Source organism: Acomys russatus, chromosome 19 (assembly GCF_903995435.1).
Source record: "Acomys russatus chromosome 19, mAcoRus1.1, whole genome shotgun sequence".
In the NCBI taxonomy this organism is placed as follows: Eukaryota; Metazoa; Chordata; class Mammalia; order Rodentia; family Muridae; genus Acomys; species Acomys russatus.
The window spans coordinates 53916257-53943382 of NC_067155.1; the positions used below are offsets into that span (position 1 = coordinate 53916257).

General features: G+C 44.5%; 1 protein-coding gene across 1 annotated transcript; it reads right to left on the reverse strand.

The window, feature by feature from the left end:
- Positions 1-1294: 1294 nt before the first annotated feature.
- On the reverse strand, positions 1295-26865 carry Anapc7 (anaphase promoting complex subunit 7). Its single transcript, XM_051161551.1, has 11 exons — positions 26708-26865; positions 23903-24089; positions 23315-23434; positions 13124-13235; positions 12445-12598; positions 10648-10790; positions 7746-7863; positions 5006-5202; positions 4194-4418; positions 3145-3295; positions 1295-1586 (listed from the first exon to the last, which is right to left on the reverse strand). Exons 1-11 carry the CDS (start codon positions 26806-26808, stop codon positions 1397-1399), a joined length of 1698 nt encoding a protein of 565 aa, XP_051017508.1. The 5' UTR covers positions 26809-26865; the 3' UTR covers positions 1295-1396.
- Positions 26866-27126: the final 261 nt, after the last annotated feature.

Below are 27126 nucleotides of genomic sequence, written 5' to 3' on the forward strand. Positions count from 1 at the left end.
GACAGTGGCAAAGCCAACACTCTATGCTTTTGAAAGCGTCCTAGTGTCTCTTTCACTCCTGTGAGAGGCGCTTCCAAGCCACATGGTGTTGGACTCCTTTCCACCTCAGCTTAAGGTGGACCTGAGGAGCCCAGTTTGGTGCTGCTGGAATGGCAGGGTCACACTGGCGCAGAGGCACCCAGCTGCAATGGGTGCCATGCAAGAAGGGGGGGAGGGGATTCCAGGACACCGAAGGGAGCTGGGGACTCATCCTGACCAGTGGGAATACAGCCTGGTGTGGAGCCGGGGTCGGTTCAAGCTGTGGCTCAAAAGGTTTGCCCTTTCTCTCTCAGCACTGACTGGTCAGTGTTGTCACTGGTGAGGCCAGGTCAGAAAAGGCACCACCCACATGCTGCCTGAGGGGAGCCTCAGAACTGGCTGAGAACAGCTAGTGTGCACAGACTGAGGCCCACACTGATACATCTTCTTAAGACTTGGTCCATTTTATTTAGCAAGACAGATCTTGCTATGTAGCCCAGCGTGTCTGAAGCAGTCATGCCTCTACCTCCCAAGTGCAGGGCCGGCCACACTGTGTCAGCACCAGGCTACCTGGCCACTTGTCACTGCATTGATGGATGTTCTGTTTCTGGCTAATGTTCATTTACCATGAATCTTTCACACTTCTAGCACCGTGGTCTGCATCAAACCTGTGGAACACAGGACAGGAGGGCAAGGCAGCATGTTCCTAGTAGCTGAGTGACACACCAGGCTGCTCCAGGGCAGACCCTCATCTCAGGGCCTCAGTGCCGACCCAGACCGGCCCCATGTGAGGTGTGCAGGGCTTGCCTGCCAACACATGGGAGGAACGGCAGTGTATTTATGACAAACTGTTAGGGCTACATGGCTGTCTCTGACTAGGAGGCAGAAAGAAGAGTCCATGAAAGGGTGTCCACTGTGACATGTGACACCATGCTGAGCAGTTTTATTAGTTGAACTGGCCCTGTGTGTGGCCACGTTCTCATCATGCTGCTTTTTAGATCTGGCCGAGCTGACGCCAAGTGCTGATCTGCAGTCCATGAAACACACAGTGAAGTACTGCCAAAACACCACTATCAGGGAGTGTGGCGGGACCAGGACCGCGACTCCCAGGAACCAGAAACGCCTGCAAGGCCACCCATGTGTGTGTGCCCTTAGGAGGATGGCAGTCCTGTGAACCCATTCATGTAGAGAAAGCCAGCGCCCTCACTGGGTACATCGGAACCATCTGGAGCTGCAGGGCTTGGAGCTGTCAGTCCTCAGACAGCGGGCTGTTGTTGAAGTGCTGTCTACATGAGCGACCAGGCAGGGAGCCCTGCTGTGAGCACACCTCCAACAGCGCCTGTCAGTCTAGGAATCCCAAGGGGCTGCCACTGTGCCTTCACTGCATGCCGAACCACTGCTCTTGGTCAGCCCACTGGGCTGCCTCACTGTCGCTGCCCTCCAGGTCCCCTTCTTCCCCACTCCCCTCCATGTCGTCCACATCCTCCTCCTGAGTGGCATCTGTGGGACTCTCCTCCTTCTCCATCTTCTGCATTCCTTCTAGAGACTTCTGGTCATTGGGATCCAAACTAAGGAACAACAAAAGAGGAGAGGCTTGAGTCCGTGCTTTCTTCTTGGGACTGCTGTCACTGAGCTGGCTCAGCAGCAAGGTGACTAGGCTCAGAGACACAACTGTGGCTTCCAATGCTGGGTCCAGGGAGTCCATCAGAGGTAAAAAGGGGACACTGTCCAAAGTTTTAGAATTTTTAACTTGAGGGGGCTGGAGAGGTGACTCAGCAGTTAAGAGCACTTACTGCTCTTGCAGAGGACCTGGGTTCAGTTCCCAGCACCCACATGCTGTCTCATGACCAGCTGTGACTCCAGTTACCAGTTATCTGACACCCTTTTCTTGCCTCTGTGGGCAACAGGCCACATGGTGTACTGACATACATGCAGGCAAAACACCCATCCACATAAAATAATAAATAATTCATTAAAAAATGGCAGGTTTGCCAGGCATGCACCACCACACCCGACTAAATTAAAAATTCTTAATTCAGTTTTTCCTCCTAAAGTTTTTAAACCTTCTCAACTATCAAGGCCTGGCACTCTGCTGGCTGCAGTGGCCAAACAAAAAAAAAAGTGGCAGTACTAACAGAGAGGCTTGGTGTTCAAAGCCAGACACAAGGCACACACCAGTAATCTCAGCAGTTAGGGAAGGAAAAAGAATCAGGCCACCAGGGTCAGCCTCAGGTCCACGACGAAGTTACTCTTCTGTGACACCGTTTCATGTTATCACATGGACTGCACTTAACCACAGCCAACATGTCACACCATGGGATGGATTTTAAGTCCTGAGTATAGATCCAGGACCAAGACATTTTCATTAGTAGCAACGCCACAAAGCCCAGAGCCCCAGACTCCTCATTTGGCTCTCAAGGAATAACAACAACAACAGCAACAATGGAAATTGAAGCTCAGGCCTTACACATGCTAGGCAGCACTTTGACACTGAAGCGAGTCCCAGGCACCAAGCAGCCTCCTGACCCACAGCAAACACCTCTGAAGCCATGTTGCAGCATAATCTTGACCCAAACCTTCCCTCTCTAGCCTCAAAAAAAAAATAAAAAAATTAAAAAAAAAAAAAACCCAAATTTTCATACTGTGTAACAGCCCTGGCTGTCCTGGACTCACTTTGAAGACCAGGCTGGATCAAACTCACAGAGATTCACTTGCTTCTGCTGGGATTACAGGTGTGCACCACCACATCTGGCTCAGAATTTAAGTTTTTAATTATGACAGAAACATAGGAACACACTTAACAACACCTTGATTTTAAAAAGCAGAACGTAAAATATACACTAGGTATAACCCTACAAAGTCATGGGTGTGTAGGCAAGCACAGGAGATCTGTACAAATCAGTTTGGGTGTTACACTGACGTGGGCTGGAGAACAATGAAGCAACTCTCCAATTCTGTTAATATGCTTTAGGAAAATATGTCAGAAGTCAAGAATTCACAAAACTTTTCTCTCAGTACTATTCTTACTCTGCCTTCAGCTGTGGGCACAGCATGTGTTTGCAGAACTGTCACACAGGCCCTACCTCCTCTCCCTTTCCCGCCTTCCCATGGAGGCTGAGCACCTACCTTAGTGCTATACTGTACTGGTCCATTGCTTCCTGGTACTCATTCACAGCCACTAGGAAGTCTCCCAGGATGCGATGCAGGACACAGTCACTCTGGTTGGCCAGTGCATTCCTCAGCAGAGCAATTCCATCTTCATATTTCTGTTCCCTGCCTACAGAGAAAAACAATCTTCACTGCTCAGCTAGTATACAAAGTCACACCCACTATAAAACAACAACTTCCTTGGAGACACCCTCAGATGGTCACTGCAGTGTTAACAAGGGGCTTGCGGTCTTTATTTCCCTGGGAATTTGGCATAATGAGTACTCAGTCTATGTGGAGGGAAGTGAGCATGCTACAGCACACAAGTGATGGTTAGAGGGTAATTTGTGGGAGTTGGCTGTCTTATGATGTAAGGCCTAAGGACTTAACTGAGGACATCAGCCTTGGTGGAACTTTCACCCAAGCCATTAAACCTATGCCCTAAATTCTTTAAAAAAAAAAAAAAAATCCCAGACAGGGTTTCTCTGTGTAGTTCTAGCTGTCCTGAAATAGTTCTGTAGACCAGGCTGGTCTCGAACTCACAGAGATCCTTCTGCCTCTGCCTCCTGAGTGCTGGGGTTACACGAGTGTGCCACCACACCTAGCTTAGATATTCTCTTAAATTTAACTCCAGATGCCAGCAAAAAGGCCAGCAGTAGATGAGGTCAAGGGCTCTACATTAGAACTCTGGGCCAAAATACCCATGTGGGCCGTATACACATGTGAAAATGCCACAAGGAAAAAGAAAGCTAAGAGAAAGTTACAAGAATCCAGATAGCTCAGAAACATTCAAATTAAGTAAAGTATGTTGTAGTCAGACTAAACTAGTTCAAGAGTAAACCAAACAGAGAGGAGTTGAATGGCTACTGAGTAATTTTAGCTGGTTTAAGCCAGCTCTAAGCAGGTCTAAGCCACATCTGGTTGTGACAAAGCACTTCAAGCGGGCTCAGGCCTGCTCAGTCATCTGTAGGCTGCAGTGTCCACTGGAGATGAGGGTCACACAAGGAACAGATGTGTGGCACACTCACTGAGCAGCTCTGCTTTCTTCACCACAGCCTTGACGTAGTCTGGCCTCTGGGCCAGGGCTTTATCTAACAACGTTTTGGCTTTCTCTTGTGTCACTGGGTCTTCCAGACATACGGTGGCTAACAGGGTAAGAGTCTGCGCGTTTGCACCTAGAGTTTTGTAAACATTGTTGGCCATCACCATTGCTTCTCGGATGCTGTTAGAAGCTAAGTAACACTCTATGAGACCTGAAAAACAAAGCAAGCAGAGATTCTGTACAGCAGGCTGGCCCCACCAAAGCCCTCACAGTGCTCTGCCCCGCCCCCCCCCCCGCAGCAGCCTCCCGCCCTGCAGTGCCTCCCTCCATTCTAAAGCTCCAATGGGGCTGTTAAGAATGACCCACCATAGCTATATAAGCAGAGTTTTCTTTTTCTAACTTCAAATTTTTCTCTTCAGGTTTGAACTCGTCTTCCTGTTATGAGATAGACTTCTGAGCTTATTTTTAAACTCTTATAAAAATATGTTTAGAGGAACAGAATCTTATAAGAGCTATTTTAGTTTCAGTGACGCAGTTACCAAATGTGGCTAAACCTGGCACAGCTCTACTGGGACACAGTGACATTCTGTTTTTTAAAAAAATATATATTAATGATACTTTTAAAAACCAACCAATCACCCAGTGCTGGAGAGACTCAGTTTGCTTTTACAACCACTTTTCCCCCAGCTGCCATGACTCTAATAGACAACAGAGCCAGCAAGTTCTGACCTAACAAAGCCTTCCACCTGGATGCAGCTGTCAGGCCTCCAGAGTCACATTGCCAGTTTCCTGTCTTACCTTCGTAACAGTCTAAGCGACAAGGTGCGAGCCTTATAGCCTCCCGAAAATGTATTATAGCTTCCTGGACTCTGCCCATGTTCCTGAGAGCTGCTCCTTTGAGGAGTAAAGCTTGGACGCTGTTGCTGTTCAGCTGAATGGCCTTGGCGCCCAAGTACAGGGCCCGAGAGTAGCGCTTGCTATAGAAGCTATGGCAGCTGGGGGAAAAAAACACTGCAAGTTATTTGAGAGAAGCCAATGGAGAACGCTTGACACCAGACTGTGTGGCCAATTCCTGCAACCCTGGCACTTGGGAAGCTGACAGACTGTCTTTACAAACAAAAACTGTCCGAACTGCTCAGAGGGTCAAGGTGTTCTCATTGAGGCCTGATGACTTAGATGTCGAAGTGCTGTGGCTAAGTGACCAGAGCGCTCGGCCAGCAAGGGGCTTTCTGTGTCAAATCCCCTTCAAGAGGGACCACTGTAGGAGAGGTCAGAAAGGATCTAAGAAGCAGAAATCTGGGAGGACTGGTACAGAACAGTGTCCTCTGAACCTGACAGAAAGCTGCACTCTGGAACCCAGAGCCATGAGGCCAGCACAGAACCAATCTTCCAGCAGCATGGAAGGGGATGGGGCTCATGAGCTCCCACCCAAGTGAGGACCTATGGACAGCTGATGAGGACAGCAGAAGTCTGTGTTAAGGTCTGACTCCTGTAAGTTGACTACACTCCAATGAATTGCTACATACTGTGAAGTAAAGGAGAGCATAAACTATAGTCAAAAGATTAGTAAATAAATTATAAAATAAAGTGGAGGATACCTAGTAGGGGAGGGACAGAGAAGGTGGATCTGTAGGAGTTAAGGAGGGGTTTAGGGTAATATGATCAAATTAAAATGTACAAAGTCCAGGGGCTGGAGAGATGGCTCAGAGGTTAAGAGCACTGCCTGCTCTTCCAAAGGTCCTGAGTTCAATTCCCAGCAACTGCATGGTGGTTCACAACCATCTATAATGATATATTGTGCCTTCTCCTGGCCTGCAGGTGTACATTCAGACAAAACATTGTATACAAAATAAATAAATAAAATCTTTAAAAAATATTAAAATGTACAAAGTCCCGCTTCCCCCGCCCCAAAAGGACCACAAATTCAAGGCCAGCCTCAACTACACAGTAACCAGCCGCCGGGTACATGAGACTCAAAACAAAGGTCAGCCCAGCATGGTGATGCACGCACACCTCTCATCCCAGCACTTGAGCAGCAGAGGAGGACCTCTTCTGACTCTGAGGTCTACATCAAGTTCTAGGACAGCCAGGACTACAGAGAGACTCTGTTTCAAACAAGAACAGCAGCTCTTTGGTCTTTGGCAACAGAAACAAGATGACAAGTACCACCCTCTGGAAACTGCTACAATAAGGCACACATGTGCCTCTGCGGTACTCTAAGGTCTGCCCTGCAGAAGTCCACCTGTGGCAAATGGAGCTACACTGCCAAGGACTGAGGAAAGTGTAACTGGATTGCAGAGGCTAAGAGCCGAAACACTACTGGGTATTGGACCAATGAAGTACCTAAAACTTACCTATTGCACATAAAGGTATGAACTACATGAAAAAAAACCACATCTAAATCCAAGGGGGCATCTGTTGCTGCATCAAGTTCATCTTGAGACTTCAACAGTCATAAAATAAATTCTGGTTTAAAAACAAAAACAAGGGGCTGGGGAGATGGCTCAGAGGTTAAGAGCACTGGCTGCTCTTCCAGAGGTCCTGAGTTCAATTCCCAGGGTTTTTTGTTTTGGGGATTTTTTGTTTGTTTGTTTGGTTTTGTGTTTGGTTTGGTTTCTCCAGACAGGGTTTCTCTGTGTAGCCTTGGCTGTCCTGGGCTCACTTTGTAGACCAGGCTGGCCTCAAACTCACAGTGATCCACCTGCCTCTGCCTCCCCAGTGCTGGGATTAAAGGCGTGCGCCACCACCTGACCAGATGACAGGGTCTTAACTATGTGAACTTGCCATGTAGTCCAGGCTGTCCTTGAACTCATAGAGATCCACCTGTCTCTGCCTCCTGAGTGGCAGGATTAAAAGCCTGCACCACTATGCCTCGTTCAATTTCTTTCTTTTTTTTTTTTTGGGGTTTTTTTTTTTTTTTTTTGAGACAGGGTTTCTCTGTGTAGCCGTGGCCATCCTGGACTCACTTTGTGGACCAGGCTGGCCTCGAACTTTCTTTATATTCATTCATTCACTCATTCTCTCTCTCTTTGTGTGTTTTTAGAGACAGGGTTTCAAGTGCTGGGATTAAAGCCACACCTAGCTTCAAATTAGTATTCTCTTAAAGAAACCGGGCGTGGTGCATGCCTTTAATCCCAGCACTAGGAGGCAGAGGCAGGCGGATCACTCTGAGTTCAAAGCCAGCCTGGTCTATAAAGCGACTCCAGGACAGCCAAGTCAATACAGAGAAACCTTGTCTTGAAAAACAAACAAACAAACAAAAAATCTCTTAAAGGGAACAAAACAAAACAACCCAATCTCTTTTCAAAAATTCTACTGAAGCCGGGCATGGTGGCGCACGCCTTTAATCCCAGCACTCGGGAGGCAGAGGCAGGCGGATCGCTGTGAGTTCGAGGCCAGCCTGGTCTACAAAGTGAGTCCAGGATGGCCAAGGCTACACAGAGAAACCCTGTCTCGAAAAACCAAAAAAAAAAAAAAAAAAAAAAAAAAAAAAAAAATCTACTGAAAATTGGGGAGAAAAAGGAATAAACAAACACACCCAGAGACTACCCAGGGCTCTGCATGCTGATCAGAAATGTTGAAAAGGCGGCAGCCGAGGTTCTCCACATCCTCCAGCCGCCCTTCTCGAGCCAGAAGGTAGCCATAGACATCCATCCCTGAAAGAAAGGACACAATAAGAAGAGGCTCTTCTACCAAAGTAGGAAAAGTGCTCTGAAAACGCAGGAAAAATGGCTCGGAGCTAAGCGTACTTCTTCAGAGGGCTTAGGGTCAGTTCCCAGCACCCATGTGGTGGCTCACAACCACATATTAACTCCAGTTCTAGGGAATCTGACTTCCTCTTCTGACCTCTGAGGAAAACAGGCATGACACTCACATGGTACATATACACACATAAAGGCAGAACACTCCTGCATTAAAGATTGTCACCAAGCCCAGCACTCTGGGTGACAGAAGTGGGTGAATCTCTGTGAATTCAAGGCCAGCTGGTCTGCAGAGAGTTCCAAGACAGCCAGGGCTACACAGAGAAACAATGTCTCAAAAAACAAAAACAAACAAAAAGTCCCAAAGAAGTCATCACACAATGCTGCTGTTACTCAAGAGTTCTCAGCACACACTTACTATGCTGGCAAACGCCCAGCCTCAAAATCAGATGGCTCTGCCCAAAAAGCTGCAGTTTCATTCTAGGATGCAGGTCATTAGGGAACACCCATTCTGGTTTATGAGGCCCCACAGTGGTTCGCATGTACCTCTTCCTACCACCCTCCTTCCTTTCCATCAAATTCTCAGTCCTCTCAGAACAAGATCACAGCCACTTGCCTGGGATCAGGTATGAACACTGACTCCTAGCTACCAATGCCACCAGGCTAGGAGTTCTAAAAGACTGCCCCCCTCCCCCCTTCTTTCTTTTTTGGTTTTTGTTTATTTTTTCCAGAGAGGGTTTCCCTGGCTGTCCTGGAACTTGCTTTGTTGACTAGGCCTGCCTCTGCCTCCTAAGTGCTGGGATAAATGGCATGTGCCACACCTGGCTTCTCTGTTTCTTTGGTGGTGGCTAGGTCTCAGACAGTTTCAAGTAGTCCAGAATAGCCAAATGAACTGGAACCTTTGACTTCTTTTTCTGCCTCCCAAGTGCTAGGATTCCTAGTGTGGTGTGATCACTTTGGAAAAGAGGAACAACCACGGGGGTGGGGGGCCCTCTTGTACAAGCTTACTTTCTAGATCTGTTCACACATCTGAATACTTGAGATGATCTCTTCCCACTCTGTCATCCCTTTTGTTTGAGTCAGGGTCTTTCTCCTTGATCTCACAAGCCTGCTTCAGCCTGGGTGTTAGAATTATTGGACACTTATTCTTTATGAATCTAAACACCTATTTACTGTCCTGAGGCATATTTTTCTGACGGCCTGCTAGGTTTTTACAGAACTCATTTCCCTCTGTTCTTGAACAACTGGCCCACCAGCCTCTCCAGTCATCGGGCCTTGTTCCTTCACCTGTAGCTGCTTCCAGGTCCTTGATTCTTCTGCTGTTTGCGTGGATGACACTGTAACCACCTTATGACTTCATACCTGTTCCCCTGCTGCTTCATAATTATACTAAGGACACAGGAAAACCAAAGTCCCTAAAAGGATGCCAGCAGTCTGCCAAGCCACTGTGGGGCAGGTGGCCCGGAGCAAGAGTGAGGTCAACACGTTATCTGAAGCCTGAAAATCTCATCTTGAGAGCAGAAGAAGTAAAGACTGCTCCCTCCCTGTTCTGGGCCTGCATGTCCTTGTGCAAGACCTTGTGACCCCCACCTCTGTCACCCTTAAGTCAGTCAAGTAGCCTGGTGGTCAGCTTTCAGGTTAAAACACTGTATTGGAGAACGCTGTTTCTCCCACACTCACGCCAACCAAGATCCTGCAAACGCACCCACCTGGCTAAGCTTCATGCCTTCCAGTCCACCCAGTGCTATCTGGACACCCCAAGGGCAGAAGCAGGACCCAGGCTGGCAAGCCTTATCATAAATTTATTAACTCATAGGGAGGTGCCACAACACCCCTTAAAAGAAAAGAGCTAAGCCGTGGTCTGTGAGGAGAACACCGTTGAAGCGAAAACAGGAACTCAGAATAGAAATCTCCTCAGTGTTAAAGCCATCCAACAGGATAGGAGAGCTACTACTATGGAGGAATGCCTTGCATGGATGGAGTCAATAAAGTGCTGTTTGGCCAATCAGCTGGGCAGAAGGACAGAAGTAGAAGGCGGAGCTTTAAGAGAGGAGGTTGAAAGAGCCAATAACTGGACAGTTGACAGTTGGGAAAGAAGTGGGTGCCAGGAGTCACCAGATTGGCAAGTTACTGGTATATATGTAGGTTTTGAGGCCATACAATTTGAGTAGTTTAGATTCTGCCCAGAGTAGTGGCTGCAGTTTTAAAATACACTACAATCTTACTGTGTCGGTTACTGCTAAGTTAATTGCAACACTACAGTAAGCAAGCCTTTAAAACTGTCCTGAAAACAGTAACAGACCTGAGCACAGTGGGGGTGAACACCTGTCAGCCCAGCATTTGGGAGATGCAAGCAAGAGAATCAAGAATTCAAAGCCAGGTTCAAGGCTGGCTTGGGCTACATGAGACCATGTCTTCAAAAAGTAAAAACAAGATGCTGGAGAGATGGCTCAGCAGTCAAGTACAAGCTCTGCTCTTTAGACGACCCAATCCCCACATCAAAAGGGCCATCCACATCAAACTGACTCCTAGGGAAACCAATGCCTCTGGCCTCCAACGGCACCTCTGCTTACATACATGTATATATACACACAGAGACATACACAACACAGATACACACACGTCATTAAAATAAGCCTAAAAACAGCAACAAAACAGTACCAGGTGCCACTACCAGACTCTGCCTTTCCTCTTAGCTGCCTTTTCCCCTTTACAGACACTCTCTGGCCTGGGACTCACCTTTTATCAAGTAAGGATCCAACATCTGCGCCTGCTCAAACTTGAGGACCGAGTTCTTACTGTCCCCTGCTCTAAAGTACAGGTCTGCCAGGCTCCCCAGCAGGTCCACATTGTCTCGCAGTAAGGATTTTTTCTCTAGTGAACTTAAAAAGAGATTAAATACCCTTAGAATCTGTTAAAATCTGTTTTTAATCATTGCATCCAGGAGTAGGTGGCATACTTTTCTGTATAGATAACATTTTACATGAAAAGATTTGGGGTTGTTTTGTTTGGTTGGTTGGTTTTTCAAATCAGGGTTTCTCTGTGCAGCCTTGGCTGTCCTGGACTTGTTTTGTAGCCCAAACTGGCCTGGAATTCACAGATCTGCCTGCCGCTGCCTCCCCAAGGGCTGGGATTAAAGCTGGGGTGGGGGTGGGAGGGGGGTCTTACTACATTATCTAGGTTGGCTTTGAACTCATGATTATTTTATCCCCACCTCCCAAGTCCTGACATTTATAAATGAGAGCTACAACTCCTCACTATAATAATAATGCTGGTAAGCCAGCAAGATGGCTCAGCAGGTAAAGGCAGCATTTGCCACTAAGCCTGACGATCTGAGTTTGACCGTGGAACCTAGATGTTGGAAGGAGAGACTGCCTCCTCCAAGTTGTACAATGACCTCCACACAAGCCCATGTGCCCACTGCACAGCAAATAAATACAAATATCATTTTTTAAAATGACTTAGGTAAAATGGACTTCACCCTGAGCTTTAAAAGCTACACTGGGATCTGGGGAGATAGCTTAGCAGCTAAGAGAGTCAGATGCTCCTTAAGAAGACCCAGATCCGCTTCCCAACACTAGCACGGCAGCTTCCAGCTGTCCATAACTTCAGTTCCAGGGAATCCAATGCTGCCTTCTGAGCTCTGTGCACTTGGCACACATATGGTTTACAAACATACATGCAAATAAAACAATAATACACATAAAACTAAATAAACCCAATGGTTTAAAGTTACATAATATTTTTATATATACATATATATGTGTGTATATATCAAATATAATCACTTAATATCTACAAAGAACTCCCTAGTTATGAATTTTGGATTGTTTTTGTTTGGGGTCTTTTTTCCCAACAGGCTTTCACTGGCAAGCCTGCTTCTGCCTCCTAAGTGTTGAGATAAAAGGCATGTCCACCACACACAGCATGGTTATAGTTTTTAAGAGGATAACATACATGATTTTTAATACATCGTTCATAAGTGACAGCTATTCATAACACACACACACACACACACACACACACACACACACACACACACACTCTTACATCTTTTTGTCTAGGACTTCACTTAAATAGGAAGAAATCCATAATTGCAAAGAAGTATCCTATGTCAGGGGTTACAGTAAATATGTCTAACAAAAAGATATGAACATGACTGACGTCTTAGCTGTTTGCTCTTTTAGGGTGGTCATCTTCACACGAACAGAGCAGAACTCAGTCTAACTTTGCATTTTCACAAGTTCCAACAGTTTATTACATTTGCAACCACTTATGCATTAGAAAACAACACAGGCCAAAGACAAGACTGCAACGCCAAGCAGTAAGCGTTACCACATCTCCAGACAAGGAAAGGGCCAAGATCCTTGGATTAAGCCAGGCTTGGCGACTCATGCCTATAATCCCAGCACTGGGGAAGTTGAGGCTGGAAGACGGAGGCAAATTCAAGGGCAACCTGGGCTATATAATGAGATCTACATACAGAGACCGCACCTCCCACCAGCATAATCACTGAGCGAACATCCGGGCTCTCACCAGATGGTGTTGATGGCTCTCGAGTTGTCACCAGTGTGCACAAAAGCGTATGCTTTAATCCACACAGACAGCCAGTCCAGGTTGGGTACAGTCTGGATCACATTCATCGTCATTGATGCTACCTCTGCGCCTTTTACAGAAAGGGATAACAGACCTAACCCCCAAAAAAGCAAGAGAAAGGTGAGGCAAGCATCCTCCTCCCAAGTGTAAAAACAGTAGGCTGCACAGCTGTCTTCCCTCAGCTAAGCGAGATGCACCTAACACACAGAGCGCAGCCCGTGCTGTCACTGAGCTATACCCCAACCCTAAAAGACAGTGTTGCTCTTATGTCATCACTGACAGTATTCAGATGTTTTAAGCCTACTCTTGGGGCTGGGAAACCGGCTCAATAATTAAGATTATTTGCTGCTCTTGCAGAGGATCCACGTTGGATTCCCAGCACTCACATGATGGTTTCAAACCATAATTCCAATTCTTGGGGCTCCAATGCCCTCTTCCAACCTCTATGGGCACTAGGCACATGAGTGGTTCACATATATACATATAAGCAAAATTCTCATTCATATAAGATTAAAATCTAAAAAAAAAAAGCTCTACTCTATCCAATGCATGCTCATAATTGAGACTTATCATCTTTGACTGCAAACACACCAGACAACAGTCAGAAAACTTTCTATACCTAGAATGGCGTCAAGGGCCAGAGGGCACTGCCGCAGGACCTCCTTGTAACTGGTGACGGATGGGCGTTCCTGACCAGCCTTCCTGTACAGGTTTGCCAACATCATGTTTATCTACACACAAAAAGAAGGACAATAAGTCAACTGTATGTACAAAGGAAGCACTTCACCATGAGCAAGCCAATTTGTATTCTCAACTACTATTCTGCTTTCTTCCTTTTTGGGGGGAGGGGAGGTTTGAAGCAGGGTTTCTCTGTGTAGCCTTAGCTGTCCTGGACTCACTGTGTAGCCAAGGCTGACCTTGAACTCACATAGATCCACCTGCCTCTGCCTCCCTGAGTGCTGGGATTAAAGGCGTGCATCACCACACCTAGCAAGTTACTTTGATTTTTGTTATTAAAATGAACGGTATGTGTTGGGGGGGGGATGGTCTGGTGTATTCTGATGCTAATTACTGCTTGCAATCTGTGTGACCCACCTGGGCAGGGCAAAAGAGATAGATGGGGCTAAGAGAGAGAATAATTCTGGGAAGAAGAGAGACCACCACAAAGAGAAAAAAGAGAGACCTGAAGGGAAGAGAGGAAGGCTGCCATGGGATAAATGGAGGAGAAGCACATGGCCGATGACATGGATGGAGAATCAGGTCCAGATGAAGAACATTAACAAGTATTTGAGATTATAAATAAGAGGTAACTTGAGAGAAGTTATTAGAAACAAATGGCATGGGACTGAGACAGGAATCCCATGCCTAACCCAATATAAAAGGTAGTTTAGAAGATTGATATCTGCCCTGCCCCAGGTTAACTAAGGCTATTTTAAAATATAACAAGTGTCTGTGTCTTGACTGATTGCTAACCAGGCCTACAGGTAATACAGATAATTTTAAAAAACAGTAAGTGGCGTCCATTGTGGGGCATGTATCCACACTCTTAAAAATCATATTTTGTCATAGTCTAAAAAGGGTTAATAGCTCCCAGAGAGCATCCATGAGCCAGAGAACAAAGATGGCTACATACACGGAGACAGCTGGAAAGGCAGAACTAAGAGACTGACAGTCTTCTAAACTAGCCTAAGAAATAGAGTTAACTGCCTAAAATAATAATAAAATAAAAACTACTATGGTCCCTCTCCAAGGTGCCATGGCAAAAGGCCCCTGGATGGTTTTTGGCTTTGTTTTGGTGTTTGTAAATTTGTTTACAATGAGCTTAGTCATAGTCACCCTTCTCCTTACCCTCTCTAAAAATGGTTCAGGGAAAAAGACAAAGAGCAGAGAAATGTGAGACTAAGTTACTAACAGGTAGAAAGGGAGAAGAAACTGAACTCTTCTCCATAAAGTTTTTAACAACTGAAATTCTAAGCTCCTTAGCTACGAGGTGTTTGTCAGGACTTTCTAGAAAAGGTCCACCGAAGAGCGATAACAATAACTAAATTCCAAGGAATAGTGGACAGGATTTCACTAACTTAAGCCTAAATTGACACAAATAACCCAAGGCCTAGACTTTCTTGGTTTCCTTGCTTGATTTTTTAACTGAGATTTCTAAAAATTTTGACTAAATTAAGATAAAATAGTTAAAGAGGGCGGTGATGGCACCAGCCCTTAATCCCAACACAATAGAGACAAAAGCCAGGCAGAACTCCTGAGTTCTAACCTGGCCTCCACAGGCTTGACCCTCTGCTGATAAGATAAGTTACTTACAAGAGACTGCTTAAGCTGACATTTCTCTGGTGTGTCCTTTTTCTTAACAGTGGATTATATATACTTATTGATCTAAAAGATAGATATACATCAATCTGAGGGTTATGTTAAAAAATAAAAAGGTAATAAAAATGCTTTAAATATGTTTTGTTGGTCAAGGTAAAGACACAAGTTGAATGGGGAGACAGACATGAAGCTACATGGCTCCCATGTAGAGAAAGGGTGAGACAAAACCACCCAAAATAAATGTAAAAAGCCAGGTACAAGATACCTAGGCCTAAAAAAATTTATTTTGTTGGTCAAGATAAGGACCAAGGTTAAAAAGAAAAACAAACATACAAGCTGCCTACATAGGTACAAGATACATACTATATACATAAACCCTAAGATAAAATGGGAATCTATCTGATGTTTATTTAAAACTTAATGCCTTTTTTTTTCTACTCAGGGCAAGCAGCTTGTTTCTAAAAGGGGAAACATTTTCTCGAAAAACAGGTTGCGGCCTAACTTATACATCAAGTGCCAAAAAGCCTAGAGAAGGACATTTAGAACTATACAATCTTATTTTGATTCCAATATAATTGTACGTTCATTGTTAATGATGTTATATTTTGTCTTTAAAAGAGGTCAAAATGAAACAGACTTGAATAAAAAAGAGACTGCTAACTTAAGGAAGTCTATGTTTACATAAATTCAAACTACAGAACAGTTAATTTATATTGCTAATCCCACCATATAAAAATAGCTCTAAAATTGGCTGAGACATGTGCATCCTGCACACCTTATATATTTATAGTTTTAAGACTGTATAATGCTTGTGAGAAATTATGTTTTCAGAATAAAAGAACCAGACACGAACACTGGCTCAGACCTGACAGAATTCATTCCTTCAACATACTGACATCCTGCATCCTTCATGTTCCAGCCCCAAGTGCTTTGGCTGCTGTTCCTCATCAGAGAAAGCTTCAAAAAAGACTTCTGATCTAAATAAATTGGTCCAACATTTCAGACTGTCCCACACAGAATATTAAGCCTGAAAGTTCTCAACATTGAGAGACTAGACCACAAAAACTGTTCCCAGCTTGTTTAACCATTTTTTTTATTTGGGCCCCCTACAGGTATTCTCTGCCCCAAATCAGCTTTAAAATACTTTAAGAAAAAGGCACCCCATTTCCCTTAAAGAGGGTTGGGTAGGTTTTTGGCTGCTTTCTTGGACTATGGATATATATTGTCATTAAAAGGTATAGAAATGGGGGTTGTAAAGAAGAAAGGGGAGTATACAAATATGTAGGTATGATAGGACAAAAAGTGAATTACTGAATCCACTTCTCAACTTAAGGCCTTACTTGTTACTCACAAATAGGGTTAATTTTGCTTCACTGATAGAGAATTTTGTGTATTGATGCAAAGCAGGTTTAATCTTGACACACTGCAATGGAATTCAGATCTGGTGTTGTTCTTCACACAGCGTACCCCTACTCCAGTGTGAGGTATTGTACATACAGCTCAGTTAATACGTGGTTTACTTCAGTACCCTGACAGCGTCAGTGTAGGCTGTTTAGGAACGTTAGGTAATACAAGTCACTTGTTGACTGACTCATAGTCATGTCAAGTATAAGAATATACATGCTAGGTTTAACAGACATGATTCTATAGAGAGATATGGTAAAATAGGTAAGGTCTTCAGAAACTTCAGAGACCTACAGAATAGACATTTAAAAATATTTTTATTATTTTTAAAATTCTTTGGCAATAAAACAGGTTAACTCCTGGCAGCACCCTGCCTACCTCAAAAAAGATGATGAACATTAAAGAACCTCCTTGTGGAGATGGCTTTAAATGTGACAGAACAGCCACTGGACAAAAATGTCCTCGTTTCTCCCAAAGACAGAATTCTGCCTAAAATGGACAAGCTTAAATACAAACAAAGTCAACGGCCAACAGGGTAAGCAAGTCCTCAATGGTGCCTGCTTCACAAATATGTCTGTCAGATTATCGGGCCCCAAGGCCAAGACGATGCTCCAGCGGTATAGAGTGGTGGGTGTCTGCTCGGGCAGCAAACTGTCTCTGTCATTTTTCTCATTTTGGAAGCTGCTAACCTACACTTCCCTTCTATTCAGGTAGCTAAATTTATTCTTTCTCAAATCTCTGAGGGGGGGTTAAAGACCAAATTAAGCTTTGTTGTATAGAAATTAAAGATACTTTTTAAAAAATATATTTTATTAATTTATTCACATTACATCTCAATTGTAAAAAGATACTTTTAAGTCTAGATAGATACTTGTAGGTTGATAGGCTTGAGCTTTAATAGATGTTGATTTAAGTTCAAAACTTTAGATTTACCAAGATAGAATAGATAATATTTTCTACAAGGTTGCCAAATACATTTTGATTAAATATTATGTGTATAAGTCTTACCTACTGGTTTTTTATAATTTTTCATAATTGTACTTACTGTATATAAAAAATGGCTTTTTTTATTTAGACAAAAAGGGGAGGATGTTGGGGATGGTCTGATGTATTTTCATGCTAGTCACTGCTTGCTTAATAAAAAGCCATCCCACCTGGGCAGAACAAAGGAGATAGGTGGGGCTAAGAGAGAGAAGAATTTTGGAAAGAGACTGTCATGAGGAGAAAGGAGAGAAACCTGAAGGGAAGAGAGGAAGGATGCCATGGGATAAATGGAGGAGAAGCACATGGCCGACCACATGGATGGAGAATCAGGTCCAGATGAAGAACATTGACAAGTATTTGAGATTATAAATAAGAGGTAACTTTCCCATGCCTGCCCCACTATAAAAGGTAGTTTAGCGGATTAATATCTGCTCTGCTCCAGGTTAACTAAGGCTATTTTAAAATATAACAGGTGTCTGTGTCTTGATTAATTGCTAGCAGGGCCTACAGGTAATACAGATAATTTTAAAAAACAAAGGTGCCCAAAATGCTCAGGCTAATATATTCTAAAAATTTTTGGTTTGATTTTGTTCTGAGACAGGGTCTCACTGTGAAGACCAGGCTGGCCTGGAACTACAAAGACCCACCTCCCTCTGTCTCCTGAGTGCTGGAATTAAAGGTGTGTGTCACCATGACTGGCAAAGGTTTTTGTTTTCTTTTAGTTTGGTTTTTCCAGACATGGTTTCCCTGTGTAGCCTGGCTGTCCTGGACCCACTCTGTAGACCAGGATGGCCTGAACTCACAGAGATCTTCTATCTCAGCCTCCACAGTGCTGGGATTACAGGCGTGCGCCACTACTGCCCAGAAAAGATTAGTTTTTTTTTTGTTTTGGTTTGGTTTTTTGAGACAGGGTTTCTCTGTGTTAGCCTTGGCTGTGCTGGACTCACTTTGTAGACCAGGCTGGCCTCAAACTCACAGCAATCCACCTGCCTCTGCCTCCCAAGTGCTGGGATTAAAGGCGTGCACCACCACACCCTCTTAAGATTCATTATTTTTAATTGTGTGTGTGTGTCTACATGAGTGCAGATGCCCACTGAGGCTAAAGAAATTAGGTCACCCTGGAGCTAGAGTTACAGGAGGTTGTGAACTACTTGAGTGCTGGGAATTGAACTCAGGCCTGTAGAAGAGTTGTGTGTGCTCCTAACTGCTGAGCCAACTTTCCAGCCCAAGCCGGTGTCACTACCAATGCATATGAAAGTGAAAAAAACTTTTATGTTTTCTTAAACACTTTACATTTATTTGTGTGCATAAATGTGTGTGTGTGTGTGTGTGTGTGTGTGTGATGCGTGAGTATATATGGGTGTGCATGGGTGCCTACGGAGGCCAGCAGAGGTGGAGGGTCCCTGGTGTTACAGATGGTTGTAAGCTGTCTATGTGGGTGCTGTCATCCAAACTCTGCCCCGGAAGAACAGCAAACCCTTTTAACTCCTGAGCCCCTGGTTTTGGTTTTATGAGACAAGATCTCATTTGGCTCAAGCTGGCCTCAAACTCACTGCAGACCTAAAGACAACCTTGAATTCCTGATCCTTCTGCCTCTACCCTCCTGAGTGCAGGGCAATAGGCATACACCACATCATCTGGATCTTTGGTTTTTTTTGCAAGTTTCTTTTTTAGTAGCTCAGCCTGGCCTAGAATTCACTATGTAGATCAGGCTAGCCTCAAATTTGTGGCAATCCCCCAGCCTCAGCTTCCTAAGTGCCCAGATAGGAGGCACAAGCCACAATTCACAGCTTAGAAGACATGGCATAGCCATCTAAGAAGAATCATATAAAATTTCCCCCCAGAAGAAATGGCATATACGGAGAAAAAAAATTGGGTTTTGACAGACCAGTGGCTAAAATCTGGTCTAATACTTAAACTGATTCACTAAAACGGTCTACTCACCAAACAGAGACAAAAACCAAACTCAAACTAAACTCCAAAGGTAACAGTAATACAAATAGCAAACCACCACAGCATTTAAATGCAGTGAGATGCTGCATTTAAGCAAATTTTAAATGAGGCACTTTTGTTTGTTTTTCAAGACAGGGTTTCTTTGTGTAACTGTGGCTATCTTAGAACAACTTCTGTTGACCAGGCTGGCCTCTAACTCACAGAGATCCTATGTCTCTGCCTCTCTGAGTACTGAGATTAAAGGTATGTGCCACCACATCAGGCTCTTTTTCTTTCTTTCTTTTCCCCCTCCCCTCCCCTCCCCGCCCACCCCACCCCATTTTGTTTTGTTTTTTGAGACAGTTTTCTCTGTGCAGCCCTGGCTGTCCTGGAACTACAAAGCAAGTCCTGGATGGCCAAGGCTACACAGAGAAAACCTGTCTCAAAAAAACCCCAGTATGAAGCTGGGCATGGTGGCGCACGCCTTTAATCCCAGCATTCAGGAGGCAGAGGCAGGTGGATCGCTGTGAGTTTAAGGCCAACCTGGTCTACAAAGCAAGTCCAGGACAGCCAAGGCCAAAGCTCCACAGAGAAACACTGTCTTGAAAAACCAAAAACAAACAAAGAAAAAAGAAAAGCAAAAACAAAAAACAAAATTAATTAATTAAAAAGAATCTTAACTTGGAAAACTTCAGAGCCCTATGTCACTAATTACAAACAATCTTTTATTCCTAAATATGGAGTACGAGACTATCTGCTAGTATTTGGCCTTAAAAGTTGGAGGTTTACTGGGGAGGTAGAGGCAGGCGGGTCGGTGTGAGTTTGAGGCCAGCCTTGTCTACAAAGGGAGTCCAGGCAGACAAGACTACACAGAGAAACCCTGTCTCAAAAAAACAAACAAACAAACAAAAAAAAGGACAAAAACGGCCGGGCGTGGTGGCGCACGCCTTTAATCCCAGCACTCGGGAGGCAGAGGCAGGTGGATCGCTGTGAGTTCGAGGCCAGCCTGGTCTACAAAGTGAGTCCAGGATGGCCAAGGCTACACAGAGAAACCCTGTCTCGAAAAACAAAACAAAACAAAACAAAACAAGTAGTTTTACAGTGAGGGGTAACATGCTTGCTTGGCATGCACAGAGCTGTAGGTTCAATCCCCAGTCCAGAAAAAACAATGAAGGAAAGGGGTTGTTTTACATCTATGAACTTACTGAGTTTTTACAAAGGATAACAGAGAGCATGCTATTACCTACATTACAAAGAAAAGCTTTCTTAGATTGCTAAATTGCCCTCACTGACAGTGCGCATAGGTCAGACGTCTAAACTGAATGCATGCCAGGGCTTCCAGTTCCAGTTAAAAGCACACTCTTTAAGACACTGCCAAATTAAACACAGATATAAAAATTCTACCAGTACGTACCAAGGGACCTTGTAGGTTGTGTGTGTGTTCATGTGTAGATGCATCCAAGTGTGTGTGGAGGCCAGAGGTCAATGTTGAGTGTCTACTTGAGATGGGGTTTCTCATTGAAATTGGAGCTTGGCATTCTGACTACACTGGTTGGCCAGCTTGTTGCCACCCCAGCTCTCGGCTATAGACATCTGCTCCAACAGTGGGCTTTTTACATTGCTGCAGAGGATCCAAACACAGGTGCTCAGGTTTTCACAGCAAGCACTCAACCCACTGAGCCACTTCCCCAGCCCAAAGGGAATCTTTTAGTTTTAATTTTACAAAGGAAAAGATCAACACAATTAATATATATTCCTATTAACAAATAAGTATACCACTGAATATTTTCTTAAAAAAAGGAAGAAGCTTTAAAAAAAAATATTAGCACCTGCAGTACTCTTCAGATTATTATTCCCAATGGGAAGAATGTCGAAGAGGGGTAGGAGGGACTGCTTAGTATTAGGAGCATGCAGTACTCTTCCAGAGGACCTGAGTTCAGTTCCCAGCACCAACATCAGGTGGCTTATAACTGCCTATAATTCCAGATATAGGGGTATCAGACTCCCCTAGCCTCTGCAGGTGTGTGTGTACACACACACACACACACACACACACACACACACACACAACCTCTAAAAATAATAAAAACAAATATAGTCAGGTGTAGTGATGTATACCTTTAATCCCAGCACTTGGGAGGCACAGGCAGGTAGATCTCTGAGTTTGAGGTCAGCCTTGTCTACATAGTGAGTTCCAGGACGGGAAAAAATAAATAAAATAAAATTCCTGGGCTGGAGAAATGGCTCAGAGGTTAAAAGCACTGTCTGCTCTTCTGGGGGTCCTGAGTTCAATTCCCAGCAACCGCATGGTAGCTCACTACCATCTATGGTGAGATCTGGTGCCCTCTTCTGGCATGCAGGCAGAATACTGTATAGATAATAAATTAAAAAAATAAATAAGGACATTCTCCACAGTTGAGTGGAGAGTGGGGACTGACTTTCACATCAACTCTGGTGCCCCATATTTGACCATGTCCCCTGGATAGGGAGGCCTGGTGGCACTCAGAGGAAGGATAGCAGGCTACCAAGAAGGGACTTGATACCCTATGAGCATATACAGGAAGAGGAGGTTCCCCTCAGTCACAGTCATAAGGGAGGGCAGTAACGGGAAATGGGAGGGAGGGAGGAATGGTAGGATACAAGGGAAGGGATAACAACTGAGATGTAATATGAATAAATTAATAAAATATATTTTAAAATAAATAAATCTTTACAGGGCTAGAGATACAACTCAGAGAGTTAAGAGTACTTGCTGCCCTTGCAGAGGACCCAGGTTTGGTTCCCAGCACCCATATGGCAGCAACTCTGTATCTCCAGTTCCTGGGTATCCAACACCCTCATGTTATTTTTGTCAGTACCATGCACAAACACAGTAACTATGCAGGCAAAATATTAATAAAAATTTCAAAAACATTAAATAAATCTTTAAGGGGCTAAAGAGATGGCTCAGTGGTTAAGAGCAGTAGCTGCTCTTTTTAAAAAAATATTTTATTAAATATTTTTACATATGCATTTATACATATTTTTAAAAGATTTATTTATTATTATATTATTTATATAGTGCTCTGCCTGCTGTACTCCTGCATGCCAGAAGAGGGCATCAGATCACATTATAGATGATTGTGAGCCACCATGTGGTTGCTGGGAATTGAACTCAGGACCTTCAGAAGAGCAGTCAGTGCTCTTAACCACTGAGCCATCTCTCCAGCCCACATTTATATTATTACACTAATATTCACTGCTCTTTAGAGGGCTTAGGTTTGATTCCCAACACTCATGTCAGAGAACTCACAACTGACTTTAAGTCTAGCTCCAATGGACCAACGCCTCTTGACTCTGCAAGCACCTGCACTAACATGCACATACCACACACAGACACACAAAAAGTTTTTTTTTTTTTTTAAAGAAAAAGAAAGGACAGGAAAGAAGCCTAAGGAATAGCTGGGCCTGGTGGTGTAGTCTATAATCCCAACTACTAAGTAGGCTGGGGCAGGAAGAGTCAAAGTCCAAGCCAGTCTAGGTCACACAGCTGAAGGACAGCCTGTTTAAGTTAGTGAAACTATCTCCAAATTAAAATTTTAAAGGAAAGGAAAAGAGTTGAGACTGCAGCTTAGTGACAGAGTGAGTGCTGAGCATGCCTGAGACCTGGGGTTGGATCTCCAGTACCACAAAACCAAACCAAACATTTCTTCTGGTGTTTGTCTGTTTTCAGACAGCCTTGACCGCCTGGTTTTCTGTTTGCCACGTGCTCAGATTACTGTCTAGTGTCATAACAGCTGGCTGAATTCTCAGGGTCCTTAAACAAAGTCAGCCATGGTTCTGTTTGGATCCCAGCTCCACTACTAAGGGAAAGTAGAAGAATAAGAACCATGAGAAGGGCTGGAGAGATGGCTCAGAGGTTAAGAACAGTGGCTGCTCTTCCTCCAGAGGTCCTGAGTTCAATTCCCAGCAACCACGTGGTGGCTCATAACCATCTATAATGAAATCTGGTGTCATCTTCTGGCCTGCGGGCACACACACAAGGAGAACACTGTATACATAATAAATAATAAATTTTTAAATTAAAAAAAAAAAAAATGAGAAGAATGATCACACAGACTTCCTGAACCATGGAGAACACAGAGGACAGGGCACAGTGAGGAGAACTGGGGAAGAGGGAAATTCAACTTACTTTGGGAGTTCTCTGTCTTGAAGGGATCCCATCAAGTATAGCAATGGCATCTTTGTCTAGTTTCAGCATTGTGTAACACTCAGCCATTTTGTATTTCACTTCAATTTCAGATGGAAGACACTGGGAGGTGACAAAAACATCTCTTCAAAATATGATTTCAGCAGTGTGACAGTTCTTCAAAATATTAAAAAGAGTAATCTTATAACCTAGCAATTCTGCTCCTAGATATGCAATCAAGAATAAGAACAAGGGGCTGGAGAGATGGCTCAGTGATTAAGTATTCTTCAGAGGTCCTGAGTTCAATTCCCAGTAACCACATGGTGGCTCACAACCATCTACACTGGGCTCTGACGCCCTCTTCTGGTGTGCATGCAGATGTAGACGCATAGAATATAAATCTTAAAGAAATGAGAACAAGCCTGGCGTGATGGCACACGCCTTTAGTCAGTCAGAAAGGCAGAGGCAGGTGGTTCTCAGTGAGTTCAAGGTCTGCCTACTCTACAGAGAGTTCCAGGACAGCCAAGTCTACACAGATAAATCCTGTCCTGAAAAACAAAAATAAATAAATGAATGTGTTCTCTCAATCACCTGGCTCTGTGGAGTAGATGCAGAGTTTCCAGTTGAAGGTCGCACTTTTGAAGTTTTACTTAAGGCTTTCTTCTGCTGTAAAGCCATGGTGTACTTACTCACAGCGTTGCGGTACTCCTTATCGTGAAACAGAGAGTCTGCATGATACACCAACAGCTGGTACTTCTGAGACGGGGAAAACAGCTCACTACAGCACAAAAGGAACAAATGCTACATGAGTTATTTTAGAAATTAGAAAGAATATCTAGCACAAAGTTCTGTATCATGTCAGCTTACAAAAAAGCTAATATACCTTATGTGCAAGTGGCCAAATCAGAGGCACAACATTTGAAAACCATGCAAATATGGACAACACATCTAGAATACTATCTTACTGTATTTTGGTTTTGTACAATGTAGTGTTTTCTTACTATAGATACTAAGTGATATCTATAAATCAAATCAAATAAACACATGAAGAAAACATGTTTTCCTTCCCTTTTTAAGCCCTTCCTCCATTTTCTGGCTTTTTGACACGATGTCTCACTCTGTAGCCCAATCAACCTTGAATTAATAGCAGTCTTCCTGCTTCTGCCTCGGAAGTGATGGGCTACAAAACATACCACTATGCAGCCTCAGTAAGACTTCTTAATTTAGCAGCGTTGTACATATGCCTATATTAGCTTAGGTTAACACCAAATCAGTGTCAAATGATAGCAATTACGAGTTGACAATTACCAAAGGGCTAGAGACTCTGAAAAGGAGAAAATTTATCATTCTGAATTCTTTTCATAAAAAGTGAAGCCAGGCATGATGGCATAAACCTGTAATTCCAGCCCTCTTGGAGGCAGAGGCAGGTGGATCTCAGTTCAAGGCCAGCCAGTCCTACAAAGACAGTCCAGGACAGCCAGAGCTGTTACAGAAAGAAGCCCTGTCTCAAAAAAAAAAAAAAAAAAAAAAAAAAAAAAAAAGAGTAAATGCAAGAACAAGCATTCTTAAGTATGGAGTCATCTCTAGTCTCTTTATAATTTTACTTGCAGAAAGCAAACTTGACAGCACTAGAAGCACTATGACCTCGACTCTCAGGTGTCCAAGGACAATGCAGGGGAAACGTCTATGTGTCAAACTGTCCTCTTTTCCCCCCAGTGCTTCACATGGAGGCCAAGGCCTCACAAATGCTAAGCAAGCCTTCTATCACAGAGCTTCATCCTCTACCCTCAAGAAGACACCATTTTCACTAGTCCTTATAAACAAGGTTAAATGCCAAGACACTGCTTTATTTTTTGTCTTGCATGCGGTACCCAACCAAGGCCTCTGCTATGCCAGGCAAGCATTCTACCCATATGTCTGCAACCCTGGTCACCATTCTTATGTTTACACCTCCAGTCCTATTCCTTGCCAAATTAAGAGAGGTTTATACATTTTTTTCTGACAAGAACAGACTGAGACAAGGAATTCTATAAACAGGAATTTTACTTTATTAGTAATAATAATTATTTTGGTTTTTTTTTAAAAAAAGATTTATTTATTTACTATGTATACAGTGCTCTGCCTGCCTGTTGGCCTGCCCGCCAGAAGAGGGCACCACATCTCATTATAGATGGCTATGAGCTACCATGTAGTTGCTGGGAATTGAACTCAGGACCTTTGGAAGAGCAGCCAGTGCTCTTAACCTCTAAAATCTATCCAGCCCCTATTTTTGTTTTTTAAGACAAGAGTTTCTCTGTGTAACAGTTCTGGCTGTCCTGGAACTCACTATGTAGACCACACTGGCCTTGAACTCAAAATATCCACCTGCCTGCCTCTGTCTCCGAAGTGCAGGGATTAGAGGTGTGCACCAGATGGCTTACAGGTTAAGAGCACTGGCTGCTCTTCCAAAGGTCCTGAGTTCAATTCCCAGCACCCATATGATGGCTCACAACTAATGTGATCTGGTACCCTCTTCTGGCCTGCAGACATTATATGCAGGCAGAACACTGTGTACGTAATAAATAATAAATCTTTTTTTTTTTTTAAGGGAAGCCATACATGATGGTGCAGGCCTTTAATTCAGTAAGACTTAGGAGGCAGGCTAGGCATGGTGGCACACGCCTTTAAACCCAGCACTCAAGACGCAGAAGCAGGAGAATCACTTTGAGTTCGTGGACAGCCTGGTCTACAAAGTGAGTCCAGGACAGCCAAGGCTACACAGAGAACCCCTGTCTTGAGGGGGACAAAGAGGGGGTGGGGCAGAAGCAGGTAGAACTCTGTGAGTTCAAGGCCAGCCTGGTCTACATAGCTGTTTTAGGACAGTTAGCACTACAGAGATTCTGTCTCAAACAAACAAAACAGGGAGGACTTTTTAAAAAATCAAACAACTAGCCGGGCGGTGGTGGCACATGCCTTTAATCCCAGCACTCGGGAGGCAGAGGCAGGTGGATCGCTGTGAGTTCGAGGCCAGCCTGGTCTACAAAGTGAGTCCAGGATGGCCAAGGCTACACAGAGAAACCCTGTCTCGAAAAACCAAAAAAAAAAAAAAAAAAAGGGCGCCACTACTCCGGACACGGATGCTCTCGGCTTCGAGCGTTGGCCAGGGTGATAAAAAGTGGGGGTTCTTCCCCTCCCTACGCCGGCGGGGGAACGTCCATGGCTGACACTCGGGGGACTGGGGGACTGGATCTCTGGGAGGCAGCAACAGGACTGAGTTGTCGCGGAACGAGCCCGTCCTCCGAGGCCACCTCCGCCGGAACAGGCCCTCGCCGCCCGCGCAGCCTCAGGGGGGGACCGCACCGTTCCTCCACCCCTTCAGCCCCGGCTCCCAGGCCGCCGCTCCCCGCCGCCACTCACGGGTTGTTATTACTCATGGTCAGCAGCAAGCTGCTGAGGAGCCGCACGTTGGAGTGCAGCCCCGCGGCCGCCATGTCCCGCACATGGTCTATCACACTCATTCTGCGCGGCGAGACCGTGGCTCAGCAGCAGCAGCTCATAGAACTCCCGAGAGCACGGGCGAGAGCCTCAGGGAAGGTTCCAAAATGGCGGCGGCGCGAGGTCCTTCCTGTCCAGACGTGGCTCCGCCCCCTTCCCTCCCACAGGAATATAGGTAGCTACTGAGGTGCCTGCGTAAAAAAAGAAGCGCCCGTGAGGCGGAAGGGTTTTCGCCGCCATTACGTCATCTTCTTAAAGGGTAAATCTTACTGAGGACTGACAGTGAAATAGAAGGCATCCCCGTAGGAACAATGGCTTTGTTGATATAAAGCTAACCTGAG

What these genes read in the sequence shown, in the direction of transcription:
- Anapc7 (XM_051161551.1), bottom strand. Translation starts at nt 26,808, where the DNA reads ATGAGTGTGATAGACCATGTGCGGGACATGGCGGCCGCGGGGCTGCAC. An exon ending in ACCATGAGTAATAACAACCC is followed by an intron (nt 24,090 to 26,707) that starts GTGAGTGGCGGC and finishes TTTGTGCTGTAG; the next exon opens with TGAGCTGTTTTCCCCGTCTC. An exon ending in CAAGACAGAGAACTCCCAAA is followed by an intron (nt 13,236 to 23,314) that starts GTAAGTTGAATT and finishes TTTTGTGTGTAG; the next exon opens with ATAAACATGATGTTGGCAAA.